The 20,766-nt window shown below is 43.8% G+C and overlaps 1 protein-coding gene across 1 annotated transcript in view; it reads right to left on the reverse strand.

Moving 5' to 3' along the window:
* The window catches only part of LOC133775819 (glutamate receptor ionotropic, delta-1-like), a 194,224-nt gene that overhangs the window by 82,455 nt on the left and 91,003 nt on the right, over positions 1-20,766 (reverse strand). Inside the window, 1 exon segment of the mRNA XM_062214304.1 lies at positions 34-135. Within this exon segment, the coding sequence (XP_062070288.1) occupies positions 34-135 (102 nt within the window).

Here is a 20,766-nt window from a genome sequence, read left to right on the forward strand (position 1 = left end):
CCTTAAGCTCCCAGAATATCCCTGTGATTCTACCAAGACAGTCACCACTTTGAGAGTCAGTCCTTGGAGGTGGCTGCCCATGGGCCTCTCCTGTAGGCTACCATTCAGGCCTTTCTCCGAGTCCTATGTTGCCAACTGTGGAGAAGAGGGAGTGTGAGACACAGACACATGGGACAGGCATCTGCGCATACCTTAGGAACACGTTTCCTAAACTGGGAACCTGAGTCAGGCAGGGAGGTGGGCAGCAGCTCTGTGGGCTTCCCAGAGACCCAGATCCATCCTGCAGTTGTAAAGGAGAACAGAGAGGTCCATTGCCTCCATCAGCTCACCCAGGCCACTGGGACTGCTGGTATCCCCAAAATGCAAGCAGTTGGGAAGAGCTTGTCACTAGGACAATTGTTTATGTCCTAATTGTGTTCTGTCTGCACACAGAGGCTGTGTCACTTTGTCTCCCACAAAGTCTCCTCTTCCTTTAATCACTCCTTTGACTTTCTTGGGCCACAGGGACTTAAATTAAACCATTGCCGCTGCCACAGGCAGGCTGGGGCTCAGCAGTAAAGCAAGTAACAACAAAAGCCCAAGTGTGCAGCTTCTCTTGCACCCAGGTGCCTACTGCAAACAGAGCCAGGAGCTCTCTGCATGTTTTCTCTGTAGTGTAAACGCCATCAGATAGGCAGCAGAGGGGGAGAGCACAACAAATATTCTGTGTGTGTGCCACATCCTTCTGCACTTCCTGGGTATGTGCAGTGGCTCAATGCAACTGTGCCAGGCACCCTAAGGTGGTGAAGACTCTGCCGTCGCTCGGAAACAACAGAGGAGACACAGTTGTTTCCCGGACTGCTCTCCTCAGCCCTGCATCCCTGCAGGGCCTGAGCAAAAATGGCCACCTCTTTGTCTGGTCAATGATTCTCAACTATAAACTGGAGACAGGTGAGAGAAAATACAGAACATACTGGCCTCACTTCCAAGCAACTAAATCAGAGCCTTAGGGTAATATCCATGCCTTTGGAACGGTCCTGTCATGCCCTTCTGGAATCCTTGGCTTGGCTGCATAGTAGGATCTCTCAGGGAGCTCTTTAATACCCTGAAGGCTGGACCCCACCTCCAGAGATTCTGATCTAAGTGATTTAGATATTGTGGTCTAGATATGGTGGCTACACACAGCCAGGATTGTGAGCCACTACTGTAGGTTGAACCAGTAATTCTCAAACTGTGATGCACAGATAAATCACTCAGGGGGTTCAGGTGCACTTTCTGATTCTAGCCTTGGAGATTATTTCTGTCTAACAAGCTCCTGGGTGCTGCTGCTTGCTGCTGCTCCATGGATCACCATTTATGTAAGGATCAGACAGCCATGCACAGTGCCTACTCTTTGCCAGGGAAGACCCCAAACACCTCTAGTTGACCTGAGCAGCAGAAATACTCCTCTGACACTGCAGGACCTAGTGGATCCATCAGCATCTCCACAGGAGGACACGAGTACTCTTGCAGCACCACCCATAGTTCTGGCACTGGCTGCAGGGTCTGCACACTGAGCCCTGGCTATGAGGTCCAGAACCTCAATGACCATTCCTACTGTCACTTTGGACATGACACCTACCAAGACAGCTCTCTCCTTGCAGGATGTCTAGCAGTGACGAATGCGATTTTAGTTAAGAGTGTGGCCATGCACACTGAAGAGCTCTGCCTGCCAACCACCAGATTATTTCGGAAGGCATTCCAGTGAAAGCAAGTTAAGATCTACCCAGAACTCTGGTCGAGGACATCAAGATGGTGATGACACCAGACACCAGACTCTGGGAACTGGTACGGTGGGAAGGAAACATGGATGCTTCTCCACTGGTTCTGAAGAAAGAGTCCTAAGACCTCAAGTTGATCCCTGCAGCTGGATTACAGTGACAGTCAGAGGGAAGACGACACATTCCGAGGAGGAGAGCGAAGGGATTGATTCTCTGCCTTCTTTGGATACCTCAGTGGGGACTCAGGGGGCAGGGATGGTGTGTGTTCACCATGACATAATGGTATGCACCCCCTAACTGCTCAGTCCAGGTACTGGAGCTGCTTAACCCTCATGTGTGTTCTGCTACTCTTCCAAGTCTGGGTGGAGTTCTGAAGGTCTCCTTGAGCATCTCAATGGCTCACAAGTTGATAGTGGAGGTGGTTGTTTCTTAATCCTGGCTTCCGAGTTCAGAGTCTGGACGCACTGTCCCACGCCAGGATCCGAGTTCCTAACACCTGGTGCCAAATATGTCCCAACCCTGACTCCTGCACAAGGAAGGAGCATGCTGGCCCCTTGCTGATCTGGTTTAGACAAGTAAAAGAAGCAGGGCTGTACTTGATCAGCCAGGCTTTACCTGCCCGTCTACCAGGATTGCATCAGGCATGATGGAAAATGGAAGCAGGAAGAAGGCGTTGGCATGGAGACCTATGCTGCCAGGGTGCTAGCTCAGCTCTAAGAAGTTTCCAGCCACTGCCTGGCTCCAGGCAGCAGCTCCGCTGCCTCAAACCTTCCAACAGCCTCCTCACTGGTCTCATTAACCCACCCTCCCTCTCTCTCTCTTCCAGCTTTCAGCTATGCTGGTGGGTGCCTTTGCAGGAAGCACGAAACTATGCCAGTTAAAGAGAGGTCTTCCCAATCCTGGCCCAGCCATGGTCCTCAGCCTCACTTCACTTTGTACAGCTACAGCACACCATCTTCCCCCCTGACCTGGGCTTCAGCTCCTTCTGTCTGGAGTGCCAGTTCTCTTCCTCGGGATCTGGTAAACACGTAATGATTTGAATTAAGTATTTACTTGAGAGAGAAAATTCATTCACTGGTTCACACCCCAGATGCTCACAAAAGCTCCGACCTGGGGTCAGTCTGGTCGCCCACTGGGGTGGCAGGGACCCAGTCATCTGATCCATCACCACCACCTCCCGGGGTCTGCATTAGCAGGAAGCTGGAGTCAGGAGCCAGGGTCAGGTCTCGAACCCACTCACTCCAATATGGGATGCAGGCAACTTCACCAATATCTTAGTGACTAGGCCAAACGCCCACCCCTTAATCATCTGTGTGGGTTTTTTGCAAACAAGCTTTCACTTTGGAGTAGTTTGGATTTACAGAAAAGTTGTAGAAGTCGTGCAGAGATGTCCATATGCCCCACTCTCTGTCGTTGAGGTGTTAACATTACTGTATCACACTGACCACACTGATTATGACTAATGAATGTGTCACTCAACCTGCAGTAGAAATCATCTCTGGGGCTGAGTCTGTGAGGCAGCTGTGGGACCCAGCTTCCTTGCTCTGTTCTCTGGGTCAAAACCCCATCTTCTTAAGCCATCTGGTCTCTCAGGCTCTGCAGCTCAGACGTGCCTTGTTCATTCCTGTCCACCATGCACCAAACACCACATCCTTCTCTCCAAGATTTGCTTCTAACACTTGTGTAGCTTTGGGGAAGGAAACAGGAAGCTGGGAATAAGTAGGTGTGTGTGAGCCTGCAGATCTCTGCTCCTTGCTCTCGACCCTTCCCTGGGAAGCACAGCATTAGAAACAGCGAAGGCAAGTCCACAAATATTTGTTCAATTAATTAAACTGCTCCGAAATTCCATTTTCTTATCTATAAAATGGAAGAAAACCATCTCCCATGCTTACCAAGTTGAGGGGCTGTTCACAGGAGAAAAGAATTTTGAAATAATCTATTATAAAATAGCTTAATTAAGAAACACAAAGTAAAGAAGCAGATTGTAAAACCGCATGTCCTGTAGCCTTAATGGTGCTTAAAAAAATAAAACAAAAGCAATAGTAAAAGGAGGAAAGGATATGTTAAAATAAGATACAAGAAGCATGTGTTACATGTGGTCGGTGGAATTAGGAATAACCATCATTCCCTTCTTTATGCTCCTCTGGGTTTTAACAGGGTTCTCATTCCTTTCACAAGAAGGAAAATAAGCCTTGGATAAAAAATAACTGGCATAGGTGATTAAACAAAACCTTTATCACATGCACTTCTACGAGAGGCAAATGTCAAGGGTACAAAAGGAGTCAAGCGATCTGCCAGTACCCCAAGGCCAATGTGAGAGTCAGAACTCACAAAATCAGTGCTCTGGCCCCAAGGAGCTGTGGCCTGGGGGTGCACTCCTACTGCAGATTCAACCAGCATCTCTTATTTAAGACCCCTCCACACTGGAGAAAGGCTCCATAAACCTGTTGCAGCAGGGAATAGGGAGGCAGTCAGAGCTGAAACCTAGATGTGTGAGGACAGGCAACGTTTTTCCACTAAGAATGACAGCACCAAAGCATCTCAGTTAATATTCAGACGACCCTGATGCAAGAGCGGCTTTTAAAATAAAGTGGGGCTGGCACCGCAGCTCAATAGGCTAATCCTCCACCTGTGGCGCCGGCACCCCGGGGTTCTAGTCCCGGTCGGGGTGCTGGATTCTGTCCTGGTCGCTCCTCTTCCTGTCCAGCTCTCTGCTGTGGCCTGGGAAGGCAGTAGAGGATGGCCCAAGTGCTTGGGCCCTGCACTGGCATGGGAGACAAGAAGAAACACCTGGTTCCTGGCTTCAGATCAGCGTGGTGTGCCAGCCGCAGTGGCCATTGGTGGGTGAACCAATGGAATAAAAGAAGACCTTTCTCTCTGTCTCTCTCTCTCACTGTCCACTCTGCCTGTCAAAAAAAAAAAAAAAAGTGGAATTTGATGAGAGGTGGAAAAAAAAAAAAAGGTTCCTCTAAAGCTGTCATCATCCTTATCTTTTTGTCTGAAAGTGCTCGGGACTTAGTTATTTTTTGTTCTGTTTCAATGCAAGCATCTCTCTACCTGGCCGTTGGGCATCCTGCACCCTGACAAAGAAAGAAAAACTACTTCAAAGCAAAACCCAAATTCTGCCTTTCCAACACATCAAAGTGCAGCTGTGTTCCCGGATTCGGGATACTGCATGTTGGGCAGGAGACTTTGTTATTCCCTCACATCTGGACGAAGCTGAGTGCCCCAGGCTGCGCTAGTCTTCCTGCTTCCAGGAAGTTCTGTGCTCTCACCCAGTTCTAAAGACGAATCAACCTGCATCATTTCTGAATGAAGCCATCCCTCTGAGCACCCATTATATTGGAACAGGACAGAGAAAAGCATAATTCAGAGGAGGGAATCCAGTGGAAATTTTTGTTTGTAATGCAGCCTTTAAATGTATTCCCAACCACACAGCAGGCAACATTAGGAGAGATTGTGCCCTCACCTGTGTCCCAAGAACACTGGTGCTCCCTGCTTGCAATGCCACAGAAAATATTTCAGTCAATAAAAGCTGAATGGGGCAGAGAGGCATGATAAACGGGAAGCCAGGAAAACCTTTTACCCACGGAAGTCCTGACACTTCGTCATACGGCTCCAGAGCGTTCCATTTGTACACATGTGCATCTACTCTGACTTCTTGTACTTTGCAGACAGAACGATGTTTATGGGATCGATGAATTTATAGCCACAAACACCCACTTTTGACAGCTGACCTGTCAAGATCAGTGCCTGAAAAACTAATTTCCAGCACTGTTAAACTAAACGAGCACTGCTTGTATTTGATAAGACAGCTATGGTTTTCATTCATGGCTGCGATCTGCCCTGACCGGGCCAGAAATGTGGGTAGAGCCAGAGGTGACGGCACAATCATCACTTGGAAGGAGATGTATGCTTTCCAAATCTGATTATGACAAACAACTCTTCAGGAGATCAGCCAATCAGAGAATAGATTTCATAAATCACTGGCCTCAGGAAAATGTATTTCCTGAGTTAAGCGGGGTGTTCTTCATGTTGGAAGTTACAGGGATTTGGGACTCTGTGGCCTGCCCTTAAGAAAGGCAGGGCTATTAACCCTAAGTGGGTCAGGCCTCTTTTGGAAGATAGAGCTTTGTGATCTGTGACCTAGGGGTGGTGCCATTGTCTCTTCTTGGGGATGGAAGATGATGAGAGGAGAGAATCCAACTGCCTTACAGCTCAGAGATGGAATAAGACCTGTGTCATACATCAGGGAACCTGGAAAAATTCATGGAAAATGGGATTAAAAGAGAAGTTTATTTTGGTGCAAAAAATGGAATCCATGCATAGTTTTTTTTTTTTCCATGAACTTTTTTTGAAGACCCCTCATATGCAGCCTTGCCAATTCCTGGAGAGAGGATGGAAGGAAGGAAGAAAGAGAGGGAGGGAGGGAGGGAGGGAAGAGGTTACTTTACTCAAATTGTCTGTTATACTTTCAGAGCTGAGTGGAGTTCACAACTTGTCTCAGGTAAGAGAGCACGTGAGGTGACGTTGTTATGACCCTGAGTGTCTGACCCCAGGGCCGTCACTGAAGTCCCATGTGAACCGCACCCTCAGCAGCCAGCGACTGTGTCAGCTGAGTGTAGGTGGCCTCTGTCGGGACACAGGCTTCAGGAATGATGGCCATGGGGGGTTATTATCAAGTGCATAATAAGTCCTGTATTGTATTTTGCTCCCTTGTCCATTTGCACTGGAAAACAAAATGGGCACAGTGTGCATTTCAAGGGATCACTGTGCTAGATGGGGATGGGGTGAAGGGGAGGCTCCTGTCATGAGTCAGTTTGATTGACCATTCAGCCAGCCCTGATGGCAGACAGTTGACTGCAAGTATTAGCTTTGGCTAAAAGCAAGGATAACATGTTTTAGACACAAATGCAGCATCTCAGAAAGAGAATCTAAACCTCTGAGGGTACAGCGCTGACACTGGTAGCCAGGGTTCCTGAAAGTAAGGTTTAATTTGCAAGTTCCTTTGGGGAATTCCAGCATATCGCTGCCACTAAGGCAAGGCTTTGGAGGTTAAGAATCACAGAAGTTGGCAGTCAGCACCAAGTCTATATACACCTGCATCAAGTCTATATACACTGCACCAAGGCTATATACACTGCACCAAGTCTATATACACTGCACCAAGTCTATATATACCTGCTAAGAAATGGCTGGAACCACTCCGTACAGGATGGGGGGACTCACTGTGCTAGGGGGAGGACTGGACGTCTCTCTCTCAGCCAAGTCCATCTGCAAAGGGAATCGAGCATTTGATGAAAGCTATACTATCTTAAAACAAGCCCATCAAGGGCCGGCACTGTGGCTCAATAGGCTAATCCTCCACCTGTGGTGCCAGCATACCGGGTTCTAGTCCCAGTCAGGGTGCCAGATTCTGTCCTGGTTGCTCTCCTCTTCCAGTCCAGCTCTCTGCTGTGGCCCGGGAGTGCAGTGGAGGATGGCCCAAGTCCTTGGGCCCTGAACCTGCATGGGAGACCAGGAGAAACACTTGGCTCCTGGCTTTGCATCAGCATGGTGCACCAGCCACAGCAGCCATTGGGGGGTGAACCAATGGAAAAGGAAGACCTTTCTCTCTGTCTCTCTCTCACTGTCCACTCTGCCTGTCAAAAAAAACACAAAAAACAAAAAACAAAAAGCCCAACAGAACAAGGGCTGCATTTCCAGAGGGCAGAGCTGTAAAGAACTGAAGAGTGAAATAGGCCAGGGGAGCTGTCAGGCTTGGGGGTTTCATGAAAAACCCTTAGTAAGAATGGGAGAAAGAGACTGTCCCTGCAGTGTTGGCAAGGAGCAGGTGACAACTGAGCAGAAATGCTTTGAGCCCTGGCATCTGGATCATGCACGAGGAAGCCGACAGATATACCTAACTCCACGGCTCCAGTCTCCAGAAGACCAGGGCACAACGGGCTCCCTGGGCTAGAAGTGCTGACGAACTCACGAGCACCAGCAAAGGAGACTTTCTGTCATGTTGAGTGAAGATGGGGGCATCCCCTCTTCTGCTTAAGATACAGAAAGCAGCAGGAAGATGTTGTACTGATTTCCACCACAAGAAAATAGCTAGTTAATCGCCAACAACCTATTTAACAATAACAATGAAAAGTCAGCTTCTAAGAGACTTGCAGTCACCAGATCATTTCTGCCCTCCAGGGAGAGAGGACATCAGAAGGGTTTCCTCTTTGCTGAGCGTGGGACCCTAGAAGTGGCTGTTACAAAAGTAGACAAGAAGGAAAATAACGTGGAATTTTAGCAAAGTATGGAAGGCCACGTGTGGTCCAGCAGGACAGTGAGAGTCCCCAGGAGCTCCAGCACCTAGGAAGGAACCTCCATTCAGCCACACTTTTCCACCAGGTCTCCAGCAAGTGGAGTGGGAGAAAGCAAAACAGAGCACAGCAGCCCACAGTCAGGGGACAGGATCCCACTCGCACATTCCCAGTCTCAGACGTGTGTCAGGTATCTAAGAAGAAAACTTACAACTCAATGATAAGATGCATCCAATTTTTAGAAATAATAAACTTATTTCTCCAAAGGAAATATGCACATGGAAATATATATGCTCTGCATCGTGAGTCATCAGGAACATGGCAAAATAAGGTTACCAGGAGATAATACTGAATGTGAACAGAATGGCTAAGATCAGAGACTGACTTTATCAAGTGTTGCTGAGGATCTAGAAGGCAAAACATGCAGTCACTCTGCAGCATGGCTGGGCAACTTCTTCCACAGGTAGACATATACCTGCCATGAGACCCAACCAGTCCATCTCTGGCCATTTATATAATGGAGACACAAAAGGTCATCGAAACATTCATGAAGTGAAACCAAAAGCATATATTGGAGAAAAAAATTGAACTTCATACACATGAAAGGTTTTCAGATAGTTCAAGAAAGAAGCATATTATGAAAAAATTATGCATAAATTTCAACATTTTCTGCACCAAAATAATAATTATATATTTTCATGAACTTTTTAAAAAAAGTTTTATTTATTTATTTGAAAGATAGAGTTACAGAGAGACAGAGGCAGAGAGAGGGGGAGAATCCACTGGTTCACTCCCCAGATGGCCGCAATGGCTGGAGCTGCACTGATCTGAAGCCAGGAGCCAGGAGTTTCTTTCAGGTCTCCCACATAGGTGCAGGAGTTCAAGGACTTGGGCCATCTTCTACTGCTTTCCCAGACCATAGCAGAGAGCTGAATCAGAAGTGGAACAGCTTGGACTAGAACCGGTGCCCATATGGCATGCTGGCACTACAGGTGGCGGCCTTAACCACTATGCCACAGTGCTGGTCCCAACCATGAGCTTTTTGAAGTTCCCTCATATAAAATACATCCATACAATGTCTACATCAAAACTTTATTTATAATAGCCAAAGGAGACAATGTGTCCAAGTACTGATCAGCTGGTAAATGGGTAAACAAACTAGTTTATTGATACAACAAAACCCTACTCAGCAGAAAAACACCCAAGCTGCTGTCATATGCAAAAACATGCATAAGGTACAAAAGCAACAGGCCAAGTGAATACAGACAGATGCAAAAGATGGTGTAATTTATGATCTCTTCTTATGACATTTTTGCAAAGGCCATATTCTAGGGACTGGAAGCAGATTACAGGTTGCTTGGAACTACAATTGGGCACAGGGTATCTAATGCAAAGAGGAAACAGGTATTCTTGGGGACATTGGAAGTGTCCTATACCTTGACTGTCCTGGTGATGCTGTATCCATTTGTCAGAAGTGATCAAACCTCAACTGAGGGAGTTTATCACAGATAATTCACCTAAATAAACCTGAGGTAGCTATAATTATTTTGAAGATGATGAAGCAATGTGCTAGGAAGTGGCACTAATGATTAAAGGCAGGGAATTCAAAAATAAGACCTTGGCTGACGTTACTGCCTCTGGGTGATTGTGTTTTGGCCATGGAGCTAGAGGCCACAAAGTAGACAAGAAATTGTCTACAGACCTCAAAGAACTAGAGACATTCTTGCCAGAGATTTAGAAGAATGCAAGTGCAGTTTCACCTGCAAATAGCCCCATGGTATGTGCAGGGGACTAACAGCTTACATAACATTACACACACACACACACACACAGTAGGTTCAACTTTTTAAATGCTGCTTTCTTTTTGTGAGATGGTGCATGTACATGCCTAAACCACAAAAGTAGTGATAGGTGACTGTTCCTGGCATTGGGTAGAGTGGTAAGATCATAAGGAATGTTCACCTCTTACACAATATAATCCTGAATGTCTGAATTGTTTCACAGACAGGAAACCATTGGTTTTTATAATCAGATGAAAAATGAAGAAGCAATTTTCACTTTGAAACTGCACTGTGATCTAGCTTGTGATGGCAACATAGAGGTTTGTATCCCTCTCTGATTGTTTTAGGGACATTGATTTTGTCTCTACATAATCCACAAGTTCTAGCAGAGGTGTTTCTGCAGTGGTGAGCTAGACTGGCATTTTGTTTGTTTTACTCATGAGTAGAGGAACTTCAGGTAAGGTATTGGAACTGCTTAGATTCCCTTCTTTGGGCTCACAGAGTCTCACCCATAGCTCCTATGAGATATTAGTTATTGTTCTTGGCAATCTTTTCTTTACTCTTCATTTCTACTATTCTCAAGCCATACTAACAGTTTATGCAATTCTTGTTAGTTTGAATTCACTAGAATCAATGGTGCTATACACACTGTACATCAGTTGAAAGTCTGACAAGATCTGTTCTGACAGCCAGGGCTGCGAGTGTTATATTGGAAAAAGTGGCAGGTATTTCCCATTGGATTCTCCCTAAATCCTGGCCATCCCCTCTCCCTGGAACATCCTCTCCTTTCTTTGTTCTCTAGCTCTTTGAAGATCATTTCAGAGGTTCTTCCTTGCACTCCAACAGTGTCTCCCTTCCACAAGCCCATAAATTGACTATAACTGGGAATCCTTACCACCACATACTAAGACACCATGTCTATCCACTCACAGGCAGACTAAATCTCTTTGAAGGCAAGGCTATTTCTGCTTCACTTTGCTTCACTCAATAAAATCTTATTAGAAACATTAATAAAATCGATCATTGCTTTGGTGCTTCTTCATTAACTGGCTGGAATTTCATGATTTTCTCAAACTCTAGCTACCGGGTCTTGTCCCATATCTGAAGCTCCCCAAAGCTATTCTCACTCAATATTGAATTTTTCACGTCGGTTTAAAAAGTTCCCGGATCGGATTTTCTCTTTGGCATGACTTTGTGTTGAAAACTTACTCTCAGACTTCTGATCTTGAAAAAGGGTTGGTAAAATGAATGATTCCAGTGGTGTTCTTACAAACTTGCTTTAGAAGTCTCTACCTCTGGACCCTTGCTGGTGCGTGGTTTGATGGACAGGAGCAGCTCCTCTTGGCCCCTCCCACATCTACTGAACCAGTGTCTTCTCTTGAACAAGAGCCCAAGGTGATGCACAGGTGCAGTAAGCGATCAGAAACACAAGCTCTGGATCATGGCACTAGTGTTTCTTGCCTAAAACCTCTGTGAGCTCTTTTACCAGTCTCTTAGGCCCTGTCTTATCCAACCCCACCCAGAAGCCAGTTTTCTTTTCTTTTTTTTTTAATGAAAACAACTTTTTTCCACTCTCCTTAATATTCCCAATGGGTTTCATGTTAAACTTGACTATCTTTTCTGTGGCCTCAAAGAGTCTTCAGTCCTCTCTGCTCTTCATATTCACCTTGTGCCACAGGTTGCACTTTGCACACTGTGCCTGTGACTCCGACACAGGCCACCCTTCAATTTTTCTCTCAGATCAAGTTCCTCACTGGTTAGGAACATTGTGCACACCCTCCTCTCCCCTGATAACTCTTATCTCTCCTATTCACAACCCATGGTGGCCTTGTTCTCATTTGGCAAGTCTTGCCTGATGGGTTTTCATCTTGATAAAGGCTTCCCAGGTCACTCTTAAGTACTTGTAATATTCTCAAATACAGGATCTTGTTATTTTCTTCCTAACTCCCAAAGAAGCAAACTATGAAAACCACCACCCATGAAGAAAGTGACACCTGCTTATCCCATTATCGTAAACAAAACACAGGATATGATATTTGGCACATAGCATGCACATAGCAAATATTTATTGACTAACCAAAAAATTAAGAGCTAGTCCAGGGTCAGCGTAATTTTCATAAAATGGCAGACAGTAAATATTTTAGATCCTTGGGACATAGGCTCTTTATGATCAACTACTCAATGGGTATAGATGGGTTCCAATAAGCTTTATGGTCAACTACTCAATGGGTATAGATGGGTTCCAATAAGCTTTATGTACAAAACAAATGTCGGGTTGGATAGAGCCCAAGGGTGACAGTTTGCCGACCTGCGATTGTCAGTCAATGCCTCTATTGCTTCCTCTGGAAAGAATATTCTCTTCTCCATTGCCGTTCTCAAATCATGACCCTTCTTTCAAGGTTTGCCATTATAAAATGGTTTAATGTCATGCTTTCAGGAAACTACATCTTATCCCTCCAACCACAGTGACAGATCCTCCTGCATCCTTAAATCACCATGCTTAGCCTTTTCTGTGGTGAGAGAGAATGCAGGTTTTGCTGACAGCTCCTGCAGCAGATTGCATTCTCTAAAGATGGCTATGATGATATCCCCACCCCTCATGCTCTTCTGCAATGTGACTTCGCCACCCACTATCGAGAAGTGGAGTCTAATTCTTCTCCCTCTAAATCTGGTCTGAATCTGATGCTACATGTTTTGAGGCTAGGTTGGAAAAGGCCATGCAGCATCTGCCTGGTTCTCTCGGGGATGCTCGCTTAAGCTCAAGGCTTTTCACCATGATGCCATGGACACTGGGGGCCAGATAATTTTTTACTTGAGGAGGGAGGCTGTTTTGTGTATTCTATGATGTTTAGCAGTAACCACTGCCCCTCCCAGTTGGGTGCCAACAGAATCCCTGCAGAGACATCGATACATTTCCATTGGAGGAGAAGATTACACTCTGCCACAACCCACTAAGAATCGCTCACCTAATGGAATCCAGCTGCCAAGCCAAAAGATCACACATGTGTATTCCAGTGGACAGTAGCAAACTGGCCCAGCCATCTCTGCCAAAGCACCAGACAGCATACGAAGTCATTTTGGGCCTTTGAGACCAGCTCAGCCAAAGTCAGGTACCACCTAGTGGCCTTCATTGACATCGAAAAACTGTCAAGCCAAGTCCTGACCACATTTCTGACATTCAGGGGCAGGCATTTGGCCCAGCAGGTAAGCCACCTGTTACGGCGTCCACCGTACATACCCGTGCTCACAATTCCAGCACCCTGCTCATGTGCACCCTGGCAAGCGGCAGGTGATGGCTCTAGCACCCTGGTCACTCCCACCTCTGTAAAAGAACTGGATTGAATTCTTAGCTCCCAGCTTCTGCCCTGGTCAGTTCCAACTATTGTGGGCATTTGGGGAGTGAAGTGATGCGTTCTCTCTCTCTCTCTTTCTCTCTCAAATTGAAAAGAATCACAAAAATTTCTGATATACACAATCCCTGATATATAAAATGACTAAATTTGAGTCATTTGTCATGACAGAAATCACAGTAACTCAAAGAGAATTTTGTACCTGGAAAGGTAGTATTACTGTTAAGAAAAAAAACAGAATGTGGAGAACTGACTTTGGAGCTGAGCAGAGGCAGAAGCTACAAAGTCCTTAAGAAGATTTTTGGTAGACATAATAACAGAAAATATTGGAAGCCGGAAGAAGAATTATTTTTATTAAATAGTGGCCAAAAGCTGTCACTTGAAGCAGTATCGAACATAGAAAATCTGCTTAATAAACTGAAGAATCTGCCAAACAGCATATCTGGACAGAACTGTGAACAGATCTACATATCACAAAGTGTGCACATACTCAGATACACACAGGTAGCTCTTCCACGGACTAAAGAAGGAACTCCATTCTCAAGGAGACTACAGATAAAATTTATAGAGGCCACAGCCTTCTGGACTCAAAAATGAACCTATTTGTTAGCCTAAAGGAGAAAATTCCGAAATAAGAGATGCTCTCAATGCAAAGATGAAATCTTGCAGATCACCTGGGGGAAATGTAGACCCACGGAAAAATCAAAGGTCTGACTGCAAAACCATTTCTTCAGGTCTCACAGTATTTCAGGTGGTGTCTGGCAGACCTTTCATAGCAAAGGCTCCTCACAATCTTTTTTAAAATTAATTAATTTATTTGAAAGGAAGAGTTACAGAGTGGCAAAGGCAGAGAGAGGGAGAGAGGGAGAGAGAGAGAGAGAGAGGTCTTCCATCAGCTGGCTCACCCCCCAGATGTCTGGAACGGCTGGAGGTGTACCTATCCGAAGCCAGGATCCAGGAGCTTCTTCCAGGTCTCCAATGCAGGTGCAGGGGCCCAAAGACTTGGGCCATCTTCCACTGCTTCCCCAGGCCATAGCAGAGAGCTGGATCAGAAGTGGAGCAGCTGGGACTCAAACCAGTGCCCATATTGTATGCCAGCACTGAAGGCGGCGGCTGTACCTGCCTTACAATCTTAAAAGTACATATCATAGACTCTCAGTGCCAGATAACAGAGCTTCTAAAAATCTATAGCAGCTTATTTGGAAACACAAAGTAAAGAAGAGCCTGTCTCAGAGAAATTCATGGCTGTGCCATCCTCTGATGTGGTGAGCAGCAATAAATGGGATAGAAAACGCACACACATTTTAAAGGAATTGTAGGGGTGGCAGCACAGTCAGTGAGACTAAATGAGATGATGCCAAATGGAAACCATGTTTAGATCCCTGAACTTCTATGCTAAGAATGTGGCTCAAAAACGGTTCACCTGCAAATGGAATTGATCTGTTCTGTGGAAACGGAAGGATGACTTAGAAAGCAGAATCAAAGATGTCAAGGAGACAGAGACTCATTCCCAGGAAGCAGCCACATGCCCTAGGCAAGGAGACAATGACAAGGAGCCCAGCCGCATATCAAAATTGCTAGGAACCAGTGCTTCTGTGTGTCTTCTCTCTCCCCCCTGCCCCACAGAGGCGGATGTTGCAGTTATCACATCACCATCTTGCCTTTTTCCATGGCATGTGGCTGAGTCCTATGACTTACGTCCTTAGATGAAGGTCTTCAGATTGAGAACTATGAGAAGTCTTCAAAAAGTTCCTGGGAATGCATATAATGAAAAAAACTGTACATGGGTTTCAAGAAGCATCCTGCAACAAAATAAAACTGTCTTCTAATTCTATTTTTCCAGAAACTTTTTTAAGTCCTCCTCATAAACTTAGGATGCCATATCCAAGGAGCTTCATCTCTAATTCAGTCTGGTTTAGGTGACAAAATGTTGGATTCTGAGTCAAAATCATAAAGAATGGGACTTTGGGGTTCTCAAGAAAGAGACTCAGAGTAATTTTTAGTTGAGAGAGAAATGGATCATCATGTCCAGAACAAGCACTCTTCAGGGCATCAGCGTGAGGAGGTGGGGCTCAGTGGGAGGTGCCTGGACCTTTGGGGTAGAGTACTCACATAAGCATTCATGCCTTTCTCCAGTGAGTTCCTGCTCTCATGGGACTGAATTAGTTACTCCAAGAGGGGGCTGTTGCAAAGCAAAGCCATTCATTCTGTTCTTGTGTTCTTCTATGTACACCTGCTTGCCTTTCTGCTTTCTGCCATGAGTTGAAGCAGCACAAGGCCCTCACTGATGCCATGCTCTTGTACTTTCCAGTCTCCAGAGTCATGAAGCAAAATGAATCTTTATTATTTATAAATCATTCAGTCTTCGTATTCTGTTATAGCAACACACAACAGACTGAGAGAGGTGTAAAAAAAATGGTTCTTCCCTAATTTTCCCTAATTTTTAGAAGACGAATATCACTTATGAACATAGATGCAAAATCCTCAACAAAATACTAGCTAACTGAATTAAAAAACATATCAGAAAGATCATTCACCTTGACCAAGTGGGATTTATCCCTGAAGGGCAGGATGGTTCAACACTCACAAATCAATCAATGTAATACATCATGTTAACAAAGTGAAGAACAAAAACCATATGATAATCTCAATTGATGCAGAGAAAGCATTTGATAAAATACAATATCCTTTCATGATAAAAACCTTAAGCAAATTAGGTATAGAAGGAACATTCCTCAACACAATCAAGGTAATATATAACAAACTCACAGCCAGCATCCTATTAAATGGGGGAAAGTTTGAAAAGTTGGAAGCATTTCTACTAAAAACAGGAACCAGACAAGGATGTCCACTATTGCTATTCAATATAGTTCTGGAAGTTTTAGTCAGAGCCATTAGGCAAGGAATCAGGGATATAAATTAGAAAGGAGGAAATCAAATTATCTTGTTCGCAGATGACATAATCCTACCTATAAAGGAACCAAAAGACTCTATTAAAAGACTATTGGAACTCATAAGAGATTTATGTAAAGTTGCAGCATATGATACCTACACAAAGAAATCAAAAGCCTTTGTATACACAGACAATGTCATGGCTGACAAAGAACTTTTAAGATCAGTCCAACTTATAATAGTTTTAAAAAACATTAAATATCTTGGTACAATTTTAACCAAGGAGGAGAAAGATCTCTACAAGGAAAATTACAAAAAAAATTAATGAAAGAAATAGAAGACACAAAAACTGGAAAAATCTCCCTTGTTTGTGGATTGGAAGAATTAATATCATCAAAATGTCCATACTACTGAAAGCAATTCATAGAGTCAATGGGATCCCAATCAAAATACCAAAGACATTCTTCCTTCTCAGATCTGGAACAAATGATTAAATTAAAATTCATATGGAATCATGAGACCCTGAATAGCTAAAGTAACCTTAAGCAACAAAATCAAAGCTGGAGGCAGCACAGTATCAGACTTCAAGATATACTCATGGCAGTTACAATCAAAAAAGCCTTGTACTGGCACAAAAATAGACACGTAGACCAATGGAACAGAATAGAAACCCCAGAAATTAATCCGCATATCTATGGTCAACTAATCTTCGACAAACAAGCTAAAATGAATCCCTGGAGAAAAGACAGTCTCTTCAACAAAAGGCACTGGTGAAATTGGATCTATTTGTGCAGAAGTATAAAACAAGACCAAAATCTTATACTTTATCCAAAAATCGACTCACAATGGATCAAGGATCTAAATTTATAACTCCATACCATCAAATTACCAAGGGAAAACATTGGGGAAACTCTCAAAACTTTGGTGTAGGCAAAGACTTCTATGAAAAGTCTCCAGAAGCACAGATAATTAAAGCAAAAATAGAAGAGATTACATCAAGCTAAGATGCTTTTGCACTGCAAAAAAAAACAACAAAGAACTGACAGAATGGGAGAAAAATATTTGCAAACTATGCAACTAATAAAAGATTAATATCCAGAATCTACTAAGAGCTCAAGAAATTCAAAAATAACAAAATAATCCAGTCAAGATATGGCAAATTACATGAGCAGGCAATTTTCAAAGGATGAAATTCAAATGGCCAACAGACACATGAATAAATGCTCAGAATCACCAGCTATCAGGGAAATGCAAATAAAAACCACAATGAGGTTTCATCTCACTGGAGTCAGAATGGCTATCATCTAAAAATAAAAAACAATAAATGTTGGCAAGGATGTGGGGGAAAGGGTACCCTAATCTGCTGTTGGTGGGAATATAAACTAACATAATCATTATGGAAGTTAGTATGGAGATTCATCAGAGATATGAAAATAAATCTACCATATGACTCAGCCATCCCACTCTTGGGAATTTACCCAAAGAAAATGAAATCAGAATACAAAAGAGTTGTCTGTACCCCCATGTTTATTGCAGCTCAATTAACAATAGCTGAGATATGGAATCAACCCAGATGTCTACCAACTGATGACTAAATAAAGAAAATGTGGTATATATACACTATGGAATTCTACTTAGCCATACAAAAGAATGAAATCCTTTCTTTTGCAACAAAATGGATGCAACTGGAAACCATTATGCTTAGTAAAATAAGCCAGTCTAACAAAAATAAATATCATGTTTTCTCTGATATGCAGCAGTTAATATAGAATACAAAAATATACGGAAATGAAATGGTCACTATGGGATATGATTGCCATTTTAGTTCATGTTTATATTCTTCTATACTTTCACTAGTTGGATATTATGATTAGTGGTGAATTAAGCCTGTCAATATTATGTCCTTGCAAAAACTGATGAAGAGAGGTGATGGGGGCAGGTGAGTGAGGCAAGTGTGGTCGTCTTCTTGGAACTGTACCTATGGAATGCATAAAATCTGTTCTGTGTATAATAATAAAATTTTTTAACAGGCAAATGGTAATACTTTAGCTACCAGTGAGTCTTCTTTAGATTACTCAGTACATAATTCAGGTCTGAAGGTAATCAAATAAAGAATCTTTCTTCCTACAACAGTAAAAGTGAAAATAGTCAGTACATTACTTTGGAAGATTTCGAGAAGTTTCAATGAGCTTTAAAACCACGTACAGGGAAATTAAGTCATAGCAGTGAGGTGCACCTGCCCATCATGACTGTGTTTCTCCCAACAGAGTCGTAATGAGCAGCTGAGAGTGTGTGCTTCTGTGTTGCCACCCAAGATGCTGGGCATGGAGGAACAATACAGACATTTGCAAGTGACTGAAAGAAATTAAATGGATCAGAATATTCATATACCTTTTTCTGGATCGAGTACAGTATTGAAGTAAAAACATTGCAGGTCCAGAGTGAGGTTGTCTGAGAAACATCACATGACCTTAGTAAACTCCTCTGACTCTCCACCCTCTCTTCATCATCACCTGAAACTTGTAGGGGAGTGGTCTTCACACCCATCATTTTGCCAGTTAAACCATGTACGAAAAGAAAGAGGGCTGAGAGCCACAAAACAGAGCAAACCATTGACATTGCATTAATAAGACGAATGTAATTGTTATCTTGGGCACAATGAGGTTGGACAGACTTCAAATTGACTCCTACCTCAATTACATACTAATTAGGACCTTGAACCATTCACTTTTTAGCCTCAAGTTTTATTTCCCTAAAATAGAAAATACAATATTATTGATATCAGATCTGTTTACGCTTTTAGTGAAATAAAATTTATGCCCTGGGCTCCAGGTTACATATGTAGGTTCCAGCCTGGCATCTCCACCTGAAAACCCACACAACAGCTCAAGGTGAAAAATCTCCAAAATAGAATTGTTGATCCTCAGCATCCTCAAACACACCTCACACTCTGATCTCATTTCCACATCTCCTTCCTCTCTGCCACAAGCACCACCGCCTGTTTAGTGGCTGAAACCAAAGACTTCACAGCCATCCTTGACTTCACTCCCTCCATAAAAGCCAATGTGCTAATCATGCTGCACCCACTTCTGAGCTCAGTCCTGAACCCGGATGTCCCTGTTGCTACCTCCCAGGTCCCAGCACCATTATCATCTGGATCACTGAAACCACTGTGCAGCTCATATCCTTTTTCTACTCTGGCCTCGTGTGGTCACAGGCAGTTGCTGTTCATCAAATACCAATTTGCTCCCCTCATTTCAGGGAGGTCAGCGCCACATTCCTGAGTCCTGACAAGTGGGGATGTCAGCAAAGGGGCTTTGGGTTTTTGTCCCAGAGCACACGCAAGGCTGTGTGCTGCTTCCTCCATCCCTACTTCTTTAGTGATAATCTTGGCAGTGGCTTGTGGATAAAGCAGAATCACAAGACACATGTTGCCCAGTCCCTGAGTCACTGCACGAAGATATTCCAATAGAAATACCCAATCACACTGGGCTATGTATGAACAAAAAGTAAATCATTATTGCTTTAAGACTCTAAAATTAACATGGTCTAGCCTATCCTGACCATAACCCAGGCTCCACACAGGCAGAGTGACCGTTCAGAAACACAAATCATTGCATGATACTCTTTCATTTCAGTGTCTTCCTGGCACTCATTTACAGCAAGATCCAAATTCCTAACCATGACCATCAACATTTATATGATTGGAGCTCAGCCTAGCTAAGGACGTTCTGCCACCTTCTCCAAGTTACCTAAAACAGCCACACTGACCCTCTTTCTATTCCCCAGACATTCCAAGAATATTCACAATGCAGAGCCTCTGTACACGCTCTCCCGCTAAAAATATTTCTCCCCAGAACTAGTCTTAGCTGACTTCTTGCATTAGTCAGTCCTCTCTAAGTGGAATCCCCTAATCAACCCCTCTCTATTTTACCGTTTCTGTTTCTGGCAGTATGCCTGACTGCATGAAATGATCCAACTTACATAATTACTTAATTGCAAAATTTTTCTACATTTGTTGTCTGTCTCCCTCCACCAGAATATAAACTGCACCAGGACAGATGATTCTTTAATTCATTTTCAGCCGCACCCTCAACACTTCACTAAAATGCCTGGCACGGAGGAGGCTTTCAGTAAAAGCCAGTGCCTACTGCTATTGTTATCCCAAAAAGTGAAGACATGCATACCTATATTTACAGCTAAATAAATTCCATTAGGAATATCTATTCCTAGAAAGGTAGGTGTCTGGGTTAAAGATCTGGAAGAACTCTAATGTGAGAACAGGTAAAAATTTCCATCAACCAAAACTCAGAGAAGATTTTAAATACATGGGAACTTCAGGAAGTTTGTGGAAAAGTGAGATAAAATGATAAGTTTATTTTGGCACAAAATGTTTGAAGTCAATGCATACAATGGGTCCTCAAAAAACTCATGAAAAATGTGTATTAGTGAAAAAGCTATGCATGGATTTTAAACTTTTTTGCATTAGGGGCCAACACTGGGGCAGCGTGTTAAACCATTGCTTGCAATGCCGGCATTCCATATCAGAGCACCAGTTTGAGTCCTGGCTGCTGTGCTTCTGATCCAGCTCCCTGCTAATGCTCCTGTAACAGTAGCAGAAGATGGTCCAAGTACTTGGTCCCCTGCCACCCACATGGAGACCTGGGTGGAGTTCCAGGTTCCTGACTTCAGCCTGGTCCATCCC

The sequence above is a fragment of the Lepus europaeus genome, chromosome 17 (assembly GCF_033115175.1).
Source record: "Lepus europaeus isolate LE1 chromosome 17, mLepTim1.pri, whole genome shotgun sequence".
In the NCBI taxonomy this organism is placed as follows: domain Eukaryota; kingdom Metazoa; phylum Chordata; class Mammalia; order Lagomorpha; family Leporidae; genus Lepus; species Lepus europaeus.